We start from the raw sequence: 18678 nt of genomic DNA, 5'->3' as shown, positions 1-18678 counted from the left end.
CGGCACCGTAGCCGGCACTGAAGGTTTTTTTACCGCCCGACTTCGAGAAGCAGTGACTTCACCTAAAACAGCTGTATCCATAGGCGCAGTGGGTTCACTTACCACAGTGTCAACAGAGACTGCTGCAGCCACCAAGTTCGGATTTGGGGTGGATACCGTGACCGTATTAACTGCCGCTAAGCTGGTTTTTTTACGTTTAGGCGACTCAGTTAGTAATTTTTTATTATTAAATTGGGCACAAACGGTATTGAACCCCTCATTGAGCTGTTTAAAAGCACCAGAGAGATTCAAAAGGCTGTCTCGAGTCTGCTTCATAAAGCCGCTCATCTCAACAACCATTTCCTTGCATGATCCACATGACCACATTAGTCCAGAATTCTGATCAATGAAGTCTTTGACTCTACCAGTAAATCCTGCACATTTAACGTGCATTATCGACTCGCAGAGCCAGCAGAAAATAAAAGGGTCTTTAGTTGAAGACGAAAGATTACAATTTTTCTTAGAGCAGACAAGAGCCATTTTAAGGAGATTAAATAAAATAGAATAATATATGAAAAATACCTCGAGTAAATTTGGCACTGGGATCAAATTCCAAAACCACAAAGGCACAAAACACGAAAAAAATAAGAGCGCGAGATCGCGTAATAATTTAAACGTAAGAGAGCACGAGAGAAAAAATCTTCTATCGATTGAGCGTTGCTTGTGGGACACTGACAACTTTACGCAGGAACAGTTACAATGTAAAGCAAGCAAGAGAGAGAGAGAGAGACAAGAGAATAGCACACCAAAAGTCTACCAGAAATTTGGCAGGTTCAGAGAGAGTTTAAGTTACAGTTGTAATATAGAGCGGGAGAGAGAGTGAGAATCGAAGAGTTTTAGCAAGTTTAGTGAGTATAAGAATTACACTAACAAAGCTAGTAGATTAAACAAATGTAATATAAATGTTAAAATAACTATAATCACTGGGAGATCTAGTAAAAAACACTAAACACACTAACCCAGCGGTTAGACTAAGCTTTGTTAATAAACAAACACAAAACACTCGCAAAAACTCACAGAATAGACAAAAAATTCAGAGCACAAGAGTAAACACAACCGTTCACAAGCGACGCTAAATCGATCTGCGCTATGGATACAGCAACCCGTCCGCTGACATGTTTTGAAATCGAATATTACGGTACTACAGATCATGCAAAATAAGTAGTTCTGTTTTCCATAAAATATTTCTGTTTTTTAGAAAATATATCCATTATTTAGGGTAAGAATCATTTTAGGGTTAGGGTTAAAAAAGTCAATGCAAAACAATTTTATTTTTGCGTTAGCTGTTCTATTTTTCAGCACAACATTTATATTTATAAGGACATTTTTTCTTGTTTTTAGTGCGATTCTAGTTTATATTAACCATTTCCTCATTTAAGTAACGCTTTCTTTATTTAAGGAAAAATTCATTAACTTTAGAATGAATTTTCTTGTATTTAGAAAAAAGAAACGTTAATGTCGTTTTACTAAAATTTATGGCATCGACTATTGGATACCCTTTACTCAGCTTAAGGCAGTGCGAAACCGATGGAGATATATGCTTAAAGCAACTCTGTTTTTTTCACGAACACGCCTATCCTATAGCGCCACCTATATTATTCTTCTTCTTTAGCGCCACTTGGACTACATCGCCAAATAGCCTATAGCGCCCCTAGCGGCTTGGTAGCGTGTTAGTGAAAGCAGCTTATTTGCTGCATGTGGTGTACAATCTCGATGGAATTGCAAAAAAAATTGATTTTTTTTTTTATAACTTTTTAATGAGGGGTCCGATTTCTATAATTTTTGGGCATGTAGGTATTGATAATAAAAACAGACTCTCGTTTCAATTTTTACGAACATGGACATGGCTAGATCGACTTGTCTAGTGATGCTGATCAAGAATATATGTACTTTATACTATCAGCTTTGATAGTCGAGGCACTCGACTATAGCGTTCTTGTTTAAAAATGTTATTACTAAAATGTTTTAAATATTGAAATTAATTTTAACGGACAAAATTTCTATACCTGAACTAAAAAATGATATTGTAATAAAAATGTATAATAAGTAAACATAACACTATAAGTAAATTCAATTTACTTAATTTTACTATAATCTAATAATTTACTTTTATAAAACAAAAACTAAAAACTTTTATAAAAAATTGGTTTTTTTTCGATATACAATAATGCTCCTAAAATATTAGGGCATTCACATGTCGCTGCTCCACGAAAATTTTTCCGCCGAAATGTTAGTCGCTAGCCGAACATAACAGAAAGACGCAAAAGAATTAACGGATCGGCCGAAATTTGTCTCTGAGAGCGCCGAGTGCAGGCAGATTATAAGAAAAAGAAAGAGAGGGAACTCCCGAATATCTGCCTCTCTTTGTTGCACTATTGTTTTCGTAGGCAGTCTTCTACGCTGCGCCGACTTCTCTGCTGACGTCAAGAGCGGCACAACGTTTTAGGCACAAAAAAAAAACAAAAAATCTTTTTGCCTTGAGCCATGTCACCGCGTCCCTACTGCAGAACTGAAGGGTTAATACTTGTATATATTTACCTAAATTGAATAGGGTTTTTACTTTTAGCTCCACCTTTTAGTCAAAATTATCTTACGAACAAATTACGCGAATTCTTAATAACATAATTGAAAATACATTGTCAGCACGATAAGAAATATCGTCAATTATTTGGAATTTTTGATGAGACGTCACAAATGAGATTTGACGAGTTCATCACATTACCTTAATCGTCACCTTACCCTACACTCCCCTTTTATTTTGACAGCGAATGGACAGCCCTGGTTTTTTATAAAGCATTCAAAATCGTAGATAAAGCTTCTTTGTTTTTATAGAAAAAATTAAAAATTAAAAATTCAATAACAAGAGAACAATGCATTTCCGCAGAAAGAGATTTGCACGATAGTTTCTAAGAAATCGCATTTCCTAGAGCGTATTTTTACGCGATTTTTGGGGCACATGCACATTTTTAGACTGGAATGAAACAGGTTGCGCTTTTTATCGCTCATTAACTTCCAAACGGTAAAGTTGCGAAATCTAAATGGCTAAATAGTTTAAAATTTAAAAAGAAATCGTTAGAACCAAATTTGAGAAAATAGGCAGAAATTGGTAAAAAAAAAAACATTGAGCTATAACTTTAAATCTATTGGATTTAAACAATTTAAGCAAAGGCAGCGTGATAATCATATTGAATTACATTTTTGGTGACATACAGAAGGTATATGTAGCATTAGTTTTTTAAAAACTGTAAGCCCTTTAAGTCTGGTTTTCTTATTTATCGCTAAACTAGCGAGTTAAACTAGCGTATAACAAAAGTTTTCTATCTTGAGCTTCTTAATACATCAATAAAGTCCCCAAGACCCTAGAACCAAAAAGGGATTTATACAAACCAACAAGCAAAGTGAAAAAACTTTTCATTTAAGAAAGACTTGCAACATTTTTTGATAACTTTTAAGCGGAGTATTGCATTTTAGCAATCATTAGATGCGCATTTTCATTAAGAATAAAACTGCAATTACTCAGCTTGAAAAGGACATTTTAAAAATGACAAAACATAGGACAAAACATAAAAAACCACTTCAACACACTAGCCAACACCCATTGGCAAAACGCACCACAGTGTCGCATCTCTCACCAGACATGGCCTGTGATAAACAACAAAAGAACCTCGGAGTTACTCAAGCTCAGCCGCACAGAGTGTGGCATGTTGATCCGAGCTCTTACAGGCCACTGGCTTGTTGGCGCGCATGCCGGCAGGCTAAAAGCCCCGCAAAATGATTTCTGCAGAAGCTGTAGGGACGAGGAAGAAGTGGAAACGGTAGAACACCTTCTCTGCTTCTGCCCAGCCCTATGCAGACTCAGACTGAAACACTTAGGAAGCCCCTTCATCGACGATCTTACCGAAATATCGGAGATTAATCTCAAAAGCATAAGTGCCTTTATTAAATCTTCCGGGTGGAAGACATGCTGATCAGCTTAACACAAGCTGAAACTATTAGAAACGGGACCCTAGAGAAGGAAGAAACGAGATCATGCGGTATCACAACGGACCCATTGAGGTCTAAGTGTGTCGGACTTTAGTCCGACAGCCGCCCTAACCTAACCTAACCTAACCTAACATTCAGGGTATTCCCTAAGCTGTTGAATTGCTGAATTGTTGAATTTTGGTCAGCTGTTAATCAGCTGTCCCATACGAAGTCAACTTTCAGAAATTTCAGAAATTCAACAGCCTCTGGGCTAAGTAAGTGGGTAACTCTAGTCACTTGTAAACCTGGAGGAATTGCCATCGTAAAAAATATGCATATAAAGGATATCTGATAGGATGCTGCCTGTTAGCAGTTCTAATAGATTACTTTTTTGGTGTATTCTTGGCATTTTCCTTAATTTTAAACATAATCTTTGGTAAACACAGACTGACAACTTGACAATCTAACAAACAGCTGACATCTTAAAATTGAAAATTCAACAGGGAACTTATGGGTCGCTCCCTTAATTGCTGAAATTTTCTGTTGAATTTTCAACAATTCAGCAATTCGACAGTTTAAGGAATACCCTTATTGTTTAATATCATATTAAAACGGTACTTTCAAAGTTTTATACAATTATCTTTAAAGGAAGCAATGTTGATCTGATCATTCTTATGGCAGCTGTATGGTATAGTTGACCAATCCGAAGGATTTTATATTTAAATGCGTTTTGACAAAAAACAACGACGGAGAAAGTTTTACTTTCATATCTTTAAAATTGAGGGAGCTATTAATTTTGGCCAGAAAAATTAGTCAAGCCGTTGTAATTAATCTTGTCACTCTTTTCGAGATATCAGCGTTCATATGGACGATTTTTTGAAGTTTGTGGGCGGTTTGTGTGAGTCAGATTGGGCGTAGCTCACTGACGAAATAAACTTGCGCTGCGTAGGAATCTCTAGAGTCTGCATGCCTAATCCTAGTATAGCAGCTTTTATAGTTTTCGAGATCACAGCGTTCATACGGACAGACGGGCAGACGGACAGATGGACAGCCGGACATGGACATCGACTAGTGATCCTGATCAAGAATATATATACATTATAAAAAAAATAAATAAAAAATAAAAGGGTGTCATTGGGATTCGAACCTGCGTCAAAACGATTTTTAACCAAACCCTTAAACCGTCTGCGCTATGGATACAGCAACCCGTCCGCTGACATGTTTTGAAATCGAATTACGGTACTACAGATCATGCAAAATAAATAGTTCTGTTTTCCATAAAATATTTCTGTTTTTTAGAAAATATATCCATTATTTAGGGTAAGAATCATTTTAGGGTTAGGGTTAAAAAAGTCAATGCAAAACAATTTTATTTTTGCGTTAGCTGTTCTATTTTTCAGCACAAAATTTATATTTATAAGGACATTTTTTCTTGTTTTTAGTGCGATTCTAGTTTATATTAACCATTTCCTCATTTAAGTAACGCTTTCTTTATTTAAGGAAAAATTCATTAACTTTAGAATGAATTTTCTTGTATTTAGAAAAAAGAAACGTTAATGTCGTTTTACTAAAATTTATGGCATCGACTATTGGATACCCTTTACTCAGCTTAAGGCAGTGCGAAACCGATGGAGATATATGCTTAAAGCAACTCTGTTTTTTTCACGAACACGCCTATCCTATAGCGCCACCTATATTATTCTTCTTCTTTAGCGCCACTTGGACTACATCGCCAAATAGCCTATAGCGCCCCTAGCGGCTTGGTAGCGTGTTAGTGAAAGCAGCTTATTTGCTGCATGTGGTGTACAATCTCGATGGAATTGCAAAAAAAATTGATTTTTTTTTTTATAACTTTTTAATGAGGGGTCCGATTTCTATAATTTTTGGGCATGTAGGTATTGATAATAAAAACAGACTCTCGTTTAAATTTTTACGAACATGGACATGGCTAGATCGACTTGTCTAGTGATGCTGATCAAGAATATATGTACTTTATACTATCAGCTTTGATAGTTGAAATAGAAGACAATTTCTGTAAAACTGTCCATCTATCCGTCCGCTTCTACTCAAACTAGTCTCTCAATTTTAAAGCTATCGGGTTGAAACTTTCCCAAAAGTCTTATTACTTTTGCAAGAAGTATTTAAGTCGGAACCAGCCGCATCGGACAACTATATCAAATAGCTCCCATAGGAATAATCGCAAAAAAAATTATATCTTTGGTGCTCTTTATTTTCCTTATAACTTCCTACGCTTGGAAATAACATTTTTTAATTAGTTTTGAATTTCGAATTAATTTTTATTAAAATCGGACGACTATATCATATAGCTGCCATAGGAACGATCAGAAAATTGGTGGAAAAATAATATGAAACAAATCATAGCTTCGGTGTTATTCGACATATTATCTTATACTATTGGGAATATTTTGTATTTTTAAGAGTTTCGAATTAAAATTAATAAAAATAAGACGACTCTAACATATAGCTGTCAAAGAAACGGTCAGAGATATAATGAAATATTTATTATACCCTTGAATTTATTTTTATATTATTTGTAATTGATTTTATTTTTGCAAAGTCTTACAGAAATTGTCTTTTATTTCAACTAACAACTTTTTTTTATTTTAATTGATTGTAATTGATTTTATTTTTGCAAAGTCTTACAGAAATTGTCTTCTATTTCAACTAACAAAGCTAATAGTATAAAGTATATATATTCTTGATAAGGATCACTAGCCGAGTCGATCTAGCCATGGGGATTAGGCATGCAGGTTCCTGAGATTCCTGCGCAGCGCAAGTTTGTTTCAGAAACGTGCCATGCCCACTCTAACGCCCAGAAGCCACCCAAAACTGTGGCTCCTACGGTTTTGATGCTAGAATAAAAATTTTAGCTATCGATTGACCCAAAAAAAGTTTGCCACGCCCACTTTAACGCCCACAAACTAAAAAAAATCGTAAGTATGAACGCGGATATCTCGGAAACTATCAAAGTTAGAGAAATGGGATCTCAGACTTAGATTTCGTAGCCCTGTATGCAGCGCAAGCTTGTTACGCAAATAGGCCACGCCCACTCTAACGCCCACAAGCCACCCAAGCCTTTGCGCCCACGATTTTCATGCTAGATACAAAATTGTAACCGAAATGTATTGGTCTCGTCAATACCTATCGATTGAAAATTAGCCACGCCCACTCTAACGCTCATAACGCTTAAATCTGTCTACCGCCCACATAACTACATATTGAGATCACGGGTAGGTGGCGCATTTTAATCTCGCTTTGCTGCTTGCATATCTCCATTTCCCTTTGGTCCCATTAGCTGAGTAACGGGTATCTGATAGTCGAGGCACTCGACTATAGCGTTCTTGTTTAAAAATGTTATTACTAAAATGTTTTAAATATTGAAATTAATTTTAACGGACAAAATTTCTATACCTGAACTAAAAAATGATTTTGTAATAAAAATGTATAATAAGTAAACATAACACTATAAGTAAATTCAATTTACTTAATTTTACTATAATCTAATAATTTACTTTTATAAAACAAAAACTAAAAACTTTTATAAAAAATTGGTTTTTTTTCGATATACAATAATGCTCCTAAAATATTAGGGCATTCACATGTCGCTGCTCCACGAAAATTTTTCCGCCGAAATGTTAGTCGCTAGCCGAACATAACAGAAAGACGCAAAAGAATTAACGGATCGGCCGAAATTTGTCTCTGAGAGCGCCGAGTGCAGGCAGATTATAAGAAAAAGAAAGAGAGGGAACTCCCGAATATCTGCCTCTCTTTGTTGCACTATTGTTTTCGTAGGCAGTCTTCTACGCTGCGCCGACTTCTCTGCTGACGTCAAGAGCGGCACAACGTTTTAGGCACAAAAAAAAAACAAAAAAGCTTTTTGCCTTGAGCCATGTCACCGCGTCCCTACTGCAGAACTGAAGGGTTAATACTTGTATATATTTACCTAAATTGAATAGGGTTTTTACTTTTAGCTCCACCTTTTAGTCAAAATTATCTTACGAACAAATTACGCGAATTCTTAATAACATAATTGAAAATACATTGTCAGCACGATAAGAAATATCGTCAATTATTTGGAATTTTTGATGAGACGTCACAAATGAGATTTGACGAGTTCATCACATTACCTTAATCGTCACCTTACCCTACACTCCCCTTTTATTTTGACGGCGAATGGACAGCCCTGGTTTTTTATAAAGCATTCAAAATCGTAGATAAAGCTTCTTTGTTTTTATAGAAAAAATTAAAAATTAAAAATTCAATAACAAGAGAACAATGCATTTCCGCAGAAAGAGATTTGCACGATAGTTTCTAAGAAATCGCATTTCCTAGAGCGTATTTTTACGCGATTTTTGGGGCACATGCACATTTTTAGACTGGAATGAAACAGGTTGCGCTTTTTATCGCTCATTAACTTCCAAACGGTAAAGTTGCGAAATCTAAATGGCTAAATAGTTTAAAATTTAAAAAGAAATCGTTAGAACCAAATTTGAGAAAATAGGCAGAAATTGGTAAAAAAAAAAACATTGAGCTATAACTTTAAATCTATTGTATTTAAACAATTTAAGCAAAGGCAGCGTGATAATCATATTGAATTACATTTTTGGTGACATACAGAAGGTATATGTAGCATTAGTTTTTTAGAAACTGTAAGCCCTTTAAGTCTGGTTTTCTTATTTATCGCTAAACTAGCGAGTTAAACTAGCGTATAACAAAAGTTTTCTATCTTGAGCTTCTTAATACATCAATAAAGTCCCCAAGACCCTAGAACCAAAAAGGGATTTATACAAACCAACAAGCAAAGTGAAAAAACTTTTCATTTTAGAAAGACCTGCAACATTTTTTGATAACTTTTAAGCGGAGTATTGGATTTTAGCAATCATTAGATGCGCATTTTCATTAAGAATAAAACTGTAATTACTCAGCTTGAAAAGGACATTTTAAAAATGACAAAACATAGGACAAAACATAAAAAACCACTTCAACACACTAGCCAACACCCATTGGCAAAACGCCACCACCAGACATGGCCTGTGATAAACAACAAAAGAACCTCGGAGTTACTCAAGCTCAGCCGCACAGAGTGTGGCATGTTGATCCGAGCTCTTACAGGCCACTGGCTTGTTGGCGCGCATGCCGGCAGGCTAAAAGCCCCGCAAAATGATTTCTGCAGAAGCTGTAGGGACGAGGAAGAAGTGGAAACGGGAGAACACCTTCTCTGCTTCTGCCCAGCCCTATGCAGACTCAGACTGAAACACTTAGGAAGCCCCTTCATCGACGATCTTACCGAAATATCGGAGATTAATCTCAAAAGCATAAGTGCCTTTATTAAATCTTCCGGGTGGAAGACATGCTGATCAGCTTTACACAAGCTGAAACTATTAGAAACGGGACCCTAGAGAAGGAAGAAACGAGATCATGCGGTATCACAACGGACCCATTGAGGTCTAAGTGTGTCGGACTTTAGTCCGACAGCCGCCCTAACCTAACCTAACCTAACCTAACATTCAGGGTATTCCCTAAGCTGTTGAATTGCTGAATTGTTGAATTTTGGTCAGCTGTTAATCAGCTGTCCCATACGAAGTCAACTTTCAGAAATTTCAGAAATTCAACAGCCTCTGGGCTAAGTAAGTGGGTAACTCTAGTCACTTGTAAACCTGGAGGAATTGCCATCGTAAAAAATATGCATATAAAGGATATCTGATAGGATGCTGCCTGTTAGCAGTTCTAATAGATTACTTTTTTGGTGTATTCATGGCATTTTCCTTAATTTTAAACATAATCTTTGGTAAACACAGACTGACAACTTGACAATCTAACAAACAGCTGACATCTTAAAATTGAAAATTCAACAGGGAACTTATGGGTCGCTCCCTTAATTGCTGAAATTTTCTGTTGAATTTTCAACAATTCAGCAATTCGACAGTTTAAGGAATACCCTTATTGTTTAATATCATATTAAAACGGTACTTTCAAAGTTTTATACAATTATCTTTAAAGGAAGCAATGTTGATCTGATCATTCTTATGGCAGCTGTATGGTATAGTTGACCAATCCGAAGGATTTTATATTTAAATGCGTTTTGACAAAAAACAACGACGGAGAAAGTTTTACTTTCATATCTTTAAAATTGAGGGAGCTATTAATTTTGGCCAGAAAAATTAGTCAAGCCGTTGTAATTAATCTTGTCACTCTTTTCGAGATATCAGCGTTCATATGGACGATTTTTTGAAGTTTGTGGGCGGTTTGTGTGAGTCAGATTGGGCGTAGCTCACTGACGAAATAAACTTGCGCTGCGTAGGAATCTCTAGAGTCTGCATGCCTAATCCTAGTATAGCAGCTTTTATAGTTTTCGAGATCACAGCGTTCATACGGACAGACGGGCAGACGGACAGATGGACAGCCGGACATGGACATCGACTAGTGATCCTGATCAAGAATATATATACATTATAAAAAAAATAAATAAAAAATAAAAGGGTGTCATTGGGATTCGAACCTGCGTCAAAACGATTTTTAACCAAACCCTTAAACCGTCTGCGCTATGGATACAGCAACCCGTCCGCTGACATGTTTTGAAATCGAATTACGGTACTACAGATCATGCAAAATAAATAGTTCTGTTTTCCATAAAATATTTCTGTTTTTTAGAAAATATATCCATTATTTAGGGTAAGAATCATTTTAGGGTTAGGGTTAAAAAAGTCAATGCAAAACAATTTTATTTTTGCGTTAGCTGTTCTATTTTTCAGCACAAAATTTATATTTATAAGGACATTTTTTCTTGTTTTTAGTGCGATTCTAGTTTATATTAACCATTTCCTCATTTAAGTAACGCTTTCTTTATTTAAGGAAAAATTCATTAACTTTAGAATGAATTTTCTTGTATTTAGAAAAAAGAAACGTTAATGTCGTTTTACTAAAATTTATGGCATCGACTATTGGATACCCTTTACTCAGCTTAAGGCAGTGCGAAACCGATGGAGATATATGCTTAAAGCAACTCTGTTTTTTCACGAACACGCCTATCCTATAGCGCCACCTATATTATTCATCTTCTTTAGCGCCACTTGGACTACATCGCCAAATAGCCTATAGCGCCCCTAGCGGCTTGTTAGCGTGTTAGTGAAAGCAGCTTATTTGCTGCATGTGGTGTACAATCTCGATGGAATTGCAAAAAAAATTGATTTTTTTTTTTATAACTTTTTAATGAGGGGTCCGATTTCTATAATTTTTGGGCATGTAGGTATTGATAATAAAAACAGACTCTCGTTTAAATTTTTACGAACATGGACATGGCTAGATCGACTTGTCTAGTGATGCTGATCAAGAATATATGTACTTTATACTATCAGCTTTGATAGTTGAAATAGAAGACAATTTCTGTAAAACTGTCCGTCTATCCGTCCGCTTCTACTCAAACTAGTCTCTCAATTTTAAAGCTATCGGGTTGAAACTTTCCCAAAAGTCTTATTACTTTTGCAAGAAGTATTTAAGTCGGAACCAGCCGCATCGGACAACTATATCAAATAGCTCCCATAGGAATAATCGCAAAAAAAAATTATATCTTTTGTGTTCTTTATTTTCCTTATAACTTCCTACGCTTGGAAATAACATTTTTTAATTAGTTTTGAATTTCGAATTAATTTTTATTAAAATCGGACGACTATATCATATAGCTGCCATAGGAACGATCAGAAAATTGGTGGAAAAATAATATGAAACAAATCATAGCTTCGGTGTTATTCGACATATTATCTTATACTATTGGGAATATCACTTTTTGTATTTTTAAGAGTTTCGAATTAAAATTAATAAAAATAAGACGACTCTAACATATAGCTGTCAAAGAAACGGTCAGAGATATAATGAAATATTTATTATACCCCTGAATTTATTTTTATATTATTTGTAATTGATTTTATTTTTGCAAAGTCTTACAGAAATTGTCTTTTATTTCAACTAACAACTTTTTTTTATTTTAATTGATTGTAATTGATTTTATTTTTGCAAAGTCTTACAGAAATTGTCTTCTATTTCAACTAACAAAGCTAATAGTATAAAGTATATATATTCTTGATAAGGATCACTAGCCGAGTCGATCTAGCCATGGGGATTAGGCATGCAGGTTCCTGAGATTCCTGCGCAGCGCAAGTTTGTTTCAGAAACGTGCCACGCCCACTCTAACGCCCAGAAGCCACCCAAAACTGTGGCTCCTACGGTTTTGATGCTAGAATAAAAATTTTAGCTATCGATTGACCCAAAAAAAGTTTGCCACGCCCACTTTAACGCCCACAAACTAAAAAAAATCGTAAGTATGAACGCGGATATCTCGGAAACTATCAAAGTTAGAGAAATGGGATCTCAGACTTAGATTTCGTAGCCCTGTATGCAGCGCAAGCTTGTTACGCAAATATGCCACGCCCACTCTAACAAGCCACCCAAGCCTTTGCGCCCACGATTTTCATGCTAGATACAAAATTGTAACCGAAATGTATTGGTCTCGTCAATACCTATCGATTGAAAATTAGCCACGCCCACTCTAACGCTCATAACGCTTAAATCTGTCTACCGCCCACATAACTACATATTGAGATCACGGGTAGGTGGCGCATTTTAATCTCGCTTTGCTGCTTGCATATCTCCATTTCCCTTTGGTCCCATTAGCTGAGTAACGGGTATCTGATAGTCGAGGCACTCGACTATAGCGTTCTTGTTTAAAAATGTTATTACTAAAATGTTTTAAATATTGAAATTAATTTTAACGGACAAAATTTCTATACCTGAACTAAAAAATGATATTGTAATAAAAATGTATAATAAGTAAACATAACACTATAAGTAAATTCAATTTACTTAATTTTACTATAATCTAATAATTTACTTTTATAAAACAAAAACTAAAAACTTTTATAAAAAATTGGTTTTTTTTCGATATACAATAATGCTCCTAAAATATTAGGGCATTCACATGTCGCTGCTCCACGAAAATTTTTCCGCCGAAATGTTAGTCGCTAGCCGAACATAACAGAAAGACGCAAAAGAATTAACGGATCGGCCGAAATTTGTCTCTGAGAGCGCCGAGTGCAGGCAGATTATAAGAAAAAGAAAGAGAGGGAACTCCCGAATATCTGCCTCTCTTTGTTGCACTATTGTTTTCGTAGGCAGTCTTCTACGCTGCGCCGACTTCTCTGCTGACGTCAAGAGCGGCACAACGTTTTAGGCACAAAAAAAAAACAAAAAAGCTTTTTGCCTTGAGCCATGTCACCGCGTCCCTACTGCAGAACTGAAGGGTTAATACTTGTATATATTTACCTGGACTGGATAAATGGGAATATTGGAATTGAAAAATAAATTGAATAGGGTTTTTACTTTTAGCTCCACCTTTTAGTCAAAATTATCTTACGAACAAATTACGCGAATTCTTAATAACATAATTGAAAATACATTGTCAGCACGATAAGAAATATCGTCAATTATTTGGAATTTTTGATGAGACGTCACAAATGAGATTTGACGAGTTCATCACATTACCTTAATCGTCACCTTACCCTACACTCCCCTTTTATTTTGACAGCGAATGGACAGCCCTGGTTTTTTATAAAGCATTCAAAATCGTAGATAAAGCTTCTTTGTTTTTATAGAAAAAATTAAAAATTAAAAATTCAATAACAAGAGAACAATGCATTTCCGCAGAAAGAGATTTGCACGATAGTTTCTAAGAAATCGCATTTCCTAGAGCGTATTTTTACCCGATTTTTGGGGCACATGCACATTTTTAGACTGGAATGAAACAGGTTGCGCTTTTTATCGCTCATTAACTTCCAAACGGTAAAGTTGCGAAATCTAAATGGCTAAATAGTTTAAAATTTAAAAAGAAATCGTTAGAACCAAATTTGAGAAAATAGGCAGAAATTGGTAAAAAAAAAAACATTGAGCTATAACTTTAAATCTATTGTATTTAAACAATTTAAGCAAAGGCAGCGTGATAATCATATTGAATTACATTTTTGGTGACATACAGAAGGTATATGTAGCATTAGTTTTTTAGAAACTGTAAGCCCTTTAAGTCTGGTTTTCTTATTTATCGCTAAACTAGCGAGTTAAACTAGCGTATAACAAAAGTTTTCTATCTTGAGCTTCTTAATACATCAATAAAGTCCCCAAGACCCTAGAACCAAAAAGGGATTTATACAAACCAACAAGCAAAGTGAAAAAACTTTTCATTTTAGAAAGACCTGCAACATTTTTTGATAACTTTTAAGCGGAGTATTGGATTTTAGCAATCATTAGATGCGCATTTTCATTAAGAATAAAACTGCAATTACTCAGCTTGAAAAGGACATTTTAAAAATGACAAAACATAGGACAAAATGTTATCTTTCAATATTTTATTATGTTAGAGCACTACAATTATTTTAAATTATTTATTTTAAGCACAGAGTCTGTATCAGTTTGATGGCCGAGTCAATAATTTCGTCATTCTCGGTTGCTCCAAGATGACTTTTACATATTCCCGAGAAGTGACCAACTGGATAGTGCCGCTTCCTGCACACAAACTTCACCTTTAGCTTAGGTGGAAAAATTAAAGCTAAATTTGCAACAATTCAAGTTTTTAAATTCGGATTGCTTTATCCATGATTAACTGAGCTTTTGCTTACAATTTTCCTTAGGCATCTTAAAGCCTAGTACTCAGATCGGAAAAAAGTTTCACTAGTCGAAAAATCTCATTATTTGTAGTGTGACCGAAGTTTTCAAAGTTAACCCGCAATGCATGTGGCATGGTCTTACTGTCAAGCAGCTGGGCTTGTTGCCAAACGGAAAACAATTAATAGGAGCAATTTAAAAAAGAAGAGTCTGCTGGTGTACAAAGTAATTTAAATATAAATAAATGGAATGTTCAACGAATGTTTTTATTTCTGTAAATTAGAAGTTTAAGCCTTCCTTCTCGTCCCACGGATGATTCGTCATCTTTCCCGCGCCTTCTGTAGTCCAGCTCCGACTCCCAATAGGCATATTGGGCCTTGAGGGAGTGGGAACGAGATTGGAAACGCGGTCGTTCCGCTGATGCTGCAGGATGTCGCCCAGCATCCTGGCAATGGCTGGCTATGGCTTCTCCAACTGATCATTAGCGGGCGCCCTTTTTTCCTCCTCCCAGCTCCGCATAAGCTGCCAAGTAGCTGGTGGTGGTGGTATCCGCAGTCCTAATGGAGAGGTCGTCGGAGATCGTATTATTGTTGGTTCCGCTAAAAATATACTTCTATTAGTACAACGTAACCAAATTCTTTTCGCCAGATCTTACTTTCTTTGCGAGGGCACGCCCGCCAGGATGTCCATGTAAGGAACGAAGTCCCACTCGGCATGTTCCTTCGCACTGGGATCCTCTAGTGGATCTCGTCCAGCATTTCCACTATCCTGCGGATTTGCCCCTGTTGTGGTATTGCTTTCTGTCGGTGAAATCCCACAATAAAGGGCAACAGCTTGGACTAAGCGTCCTATTTCATCTGTACTGACCTCCTGCATTCGATTTTGGGGTTTTCCTTCCATTTTTATATTCTTGCAGATGGTATATTGATTTCAGTCAGAAGTTTGCAACGCAGTGAAGGAGACGTTTCCGGCCCCATAAAGTATATATATTCTTGATCAGCATGACTAGACGAGTCGATCTAGCCATGTCCGTCTGTCCGTCCGTTTCTACGCAAACTAGTCTCTCAGTTTTAAAGGTATCGGGTTGAAACTTTCCCAAAAGTCTTATATCTTTTGCAGGTAGTATATAAGTCGGATCCAGCCGGATCGGACAACTATATCTTATAGCTCCCATAGGAATAATCGGAAAAAAAAACTTTAAAAAATTATATCTTTGGTGTTTTTAAACATATAACCTCCTAAGCTTGGAAATTACATTTTTTAATTAGTTTTGAATTTTGAATTAAATTTAACCAAAATCGGACGACTATAGCATATAGATGCCATAGGAACGATCGGAAAATTCGCGGGAAAATGATATGAAAACAAGGAAGAACGCTATAGTCGAGTACCTCGACTATCAGATACCCGTTACTCAGCTATATGGAGATATGCAAGCAGCAAAGCGAGATTAAAATGCGCCACCTACCGGAGGTATACAGATTTAAGCGTTATGGGCGTTAGAGTGGGCGTGGCAATTTTTTTTTGGATCAATCGATAGGTATTGACGAGACCAATACATTTCAGTTAAAATTTTTTATCTAGCATGAAAATTGTGGGCGTCACAGGTTTTCGCGGTTTGTGGGCGTTAAAGTGGGCGTGGCAATTGGTGAGAACAATACATTTCAGTTAAAATTTTTATTCTAGCATCAAAACTGTAGGAGCCACAGTTTTGGGCGGTTTGTGGGCGTTAGAGTGGGCGTGGCACTGTACTGAAACAAACTTGCGCTGCGTAAGAAGCTCAGAAATCTACACGCCAAATCTCAATAGTCTAGCTCCCATAGTTTCCGAGATCTCAGCGTTCATCCGGACGGACAGACAGACGGACAGACGGACAGACGGACATGGCTAGATCGACTCGGCTAGTGATCCTGATCAAGAATATATATACTTTGTGGGGTCGGAAACGCTTCCTTCTGCCTGTTACATACTTTCCGACGAATCTAGTATACCCTTTTACTCTACGAGTAACGGGTATAAAAATTATAGCTTCGGTGTTTTCTAACATATTATCTTATACTTTTGGGAATATCATTTTTTATATTTTTTAATTTAATAATTATAACTGCAAGGGTATACAATCTTCGGCTTGCCGAAGTTAACTTCCTTTCTTGTTAATTTTTAGTTTCCACATCGCCTTTGCACGAACACCGCCAAAGTTTAAATTTCTTGTTCTTTGGGCCGCGGCTAACGGCGTTCACCGAAATTCACTCGCTAAATCCGGTATTTTTTCTGGTATTTCCTTAGCTCATCTGAGTACCGCGCTGAAAAACAGACCCGACGAAAAGCGTTAGCCGCATATTTGTCTCTCGCTCACTCCTATGGTTAGCTCGCGGTTTTCGGCGATGTGAGTACTAGGCCTAAAAGTGAAAGGAAATAGTGATGGGTCCAATGGTTGTCTGACCATACTGCAAGCACAAAACGATAGCTATTTGGAACTGTCGAACGATACCCAAAGGTCCATTTCTAATAAACTTATAAGCTTAGTTTGAAAAGCAAAAAAAAGGACAGATTTCCGGACAGGAGATGTTGCAAATTAGTTCCGGCTGAGACAGTCTGAAAAAGGTCAGATCTGTCCGGAAAAAGGACAAATTGGTAGCACTCGCTTTGTCACTAAGTGAACTGCCGTCCACAGTAATCTCGGAGTCTTTTTGACGAAAAGGACCTGTCCTAACTGCTTCCAACTGGCTGGTCTTGTCTTCAATTCACAGTGGTTGGGCTTTTATGGAGCCCCGGCCATAAGTACTTCTTGATATATTGTAACAAAATGTACACAAAAATGCTAAAAAAATATATTTTAAATGTGTAATAAAAAAATTGGCCATATTGTATGTCTATATCATATAGCTGCCATAGAAACGATCGGATAGATATAAGCAATAGTATGAACCACTTTTTTGTTTTTCAAGATATGTAATGTATTTTGAATTGTATTTTTAGTTTTTAAACAGAACTCAAGCTGCCCTATCGGGTTATAATTGTTATTATTGTTGTTTTGTTATAATTGACGCTCAACCGTGGAAAGTTCCGCGATTCCGAATTCAAAAAAAATTCATAAAAAATAACCCGTTCAAAGTTGTTTAAAAAATAATAAACGCAATCGTCTTGAAAAGGATTAACTCGGAAAATATTATTTCAATAATTTGTTTGAAGTGCAAAATGATTTTTAAGTGCAAAATATAAAAAATTGTTTTAATGCACAGAAATAAAAAGGAAGTAAAGTTTTTTAAAGGAAAAAACAACAAATAAGAACTTCCAGTTAAATGCGAAAACAATTAATAATTTTTTTAAAGTGCAAAAAATGTTTGAATGCGCAGAAATAAAAACGAAATAAAGTTTTAAAAGGAAAAAACTAAGAACCTCAAGTTAAAAGCGAAATCAATTAATAATTTTCTTTAAGTGCAAAAAATGTTTGAATGCGCAGAAATAAAAACGAAATAAAGTTTTAAAAGGAAAAAACTAAGAACTTCCACTTAAAAGCGAAATCAATGACTAATTATCTTAGGTGCAAAAAATTGTTTGAGTGCGCAGAAATAAAAACGAAATAAAGTTTATTTAATAAAAGGAAGAAAACAGTAAATAAGAACTTACAGTTAGAAACGAAAACAATTAATAATTTTTTTTAAGTGCAACAAATTATTAATTGCGAAAATTGGAAAAGAAGTTTCTGGTGCCCAGTAACTGGAGGATAAATTAGCTGCGAGTAACCTGCAACAGCATTCATCACAACGATTCGCCTCCCGCAGGAAAACAATACAAGACCTTTTTTTGGAAAAAAAAGAGTATAATACATTGTGTTTCCACTTGACCAAATGTAAGTAAGGCGATTGTTTATTGGAATTGAAAAATAAATTGAATAGGGTTTTTACTTTTAGCTCCACCTTTTAGTCAAAATTATCTTACGAACAAATTACGCGAATTCTTAATAACATAATTGAAAATACATTGTCAGCACGATAAGAAATATCG

General features: G+C 35.9%; 2 protein-coding genes across 19 annotated transcripts in view; both read right to left on the bottom strand.

Annotated features, from left to right (window-relative positions):
* conu (Rho GTPase-activating protein conundrum) overlaps positions 1–18678 on the bottom strand; it is a 307155-nt gene that overhangs the window by 113693 nt on the left and 174784 nt on the right. The window lies entirely within an intron of this gene.
* Positions 9137–18155, bottom strand: LOC139354888 (uncharacterized). Of its 2 annotated transcripts, XR_011605728.1 has the most exons (3): positions 15538–18155; positions 15326–15470; positions 9137–15269 (listed from the first exon to the last, which is right to left on the bottom strand). XR_011605728.1 is itself a non-coding variant. In XM_070999146.1 (2 exons), exons 1-2 carry the CDS (start codon positions 15568–15570, stop codon positions 15152–15154), a joined length of 363 nt encoding a protein of 120 aa, XP_070855247.1. In that variant the 5' UTR covers positions 15571–17986; the 3' UTR covers positions 9139–15151. The 2 variants fall into 2 exon arrangements, 1 of the variants encoding a protein (XP_070855247.1); XM_070999146.1 differs by having other exon boundaries at positions 9139–15269; positions 15326–17986.

The sequence above is a fragment of the Drosophila suzukii genome, unplaced genomic scaffold (genome assembly GCF_043229965.1).
Source record: "Drosophila suzukii unplaced genomic scaffold, CBGP_Dsuzu_IsoJpt1.0 scf_4, whole genome shotgun sequence".
Taxonomy (NCBI): Eukaryota; Metazoa; Arthropoda; class Insecta; order Diptera; family Drosophilidae; genus Drosophila; species Drosophila suzukii.
Note: the sequence above shows the minus strand (reverse complement) of the source record. Positions and strands in the feature narration are given on the sequence as shown.

Bases quoted from the DNA above. Each gene is read 5' to 3' on its own strand.
- LOC139354888 (XM_070999146.1), bottom strand. From the start codon at position 15,570: ATGGAAGGAAAACCCCAAAATCGAATGCAGGAGGTCAGTACAGATGAA. The intron at 15,270-15,325 runs GTAAGATCTGGC...GTATATTTTTAG, and splicing joins GGCGTGCCCTCGCAAAGAAA to CGGAACCAACAATAATACGA.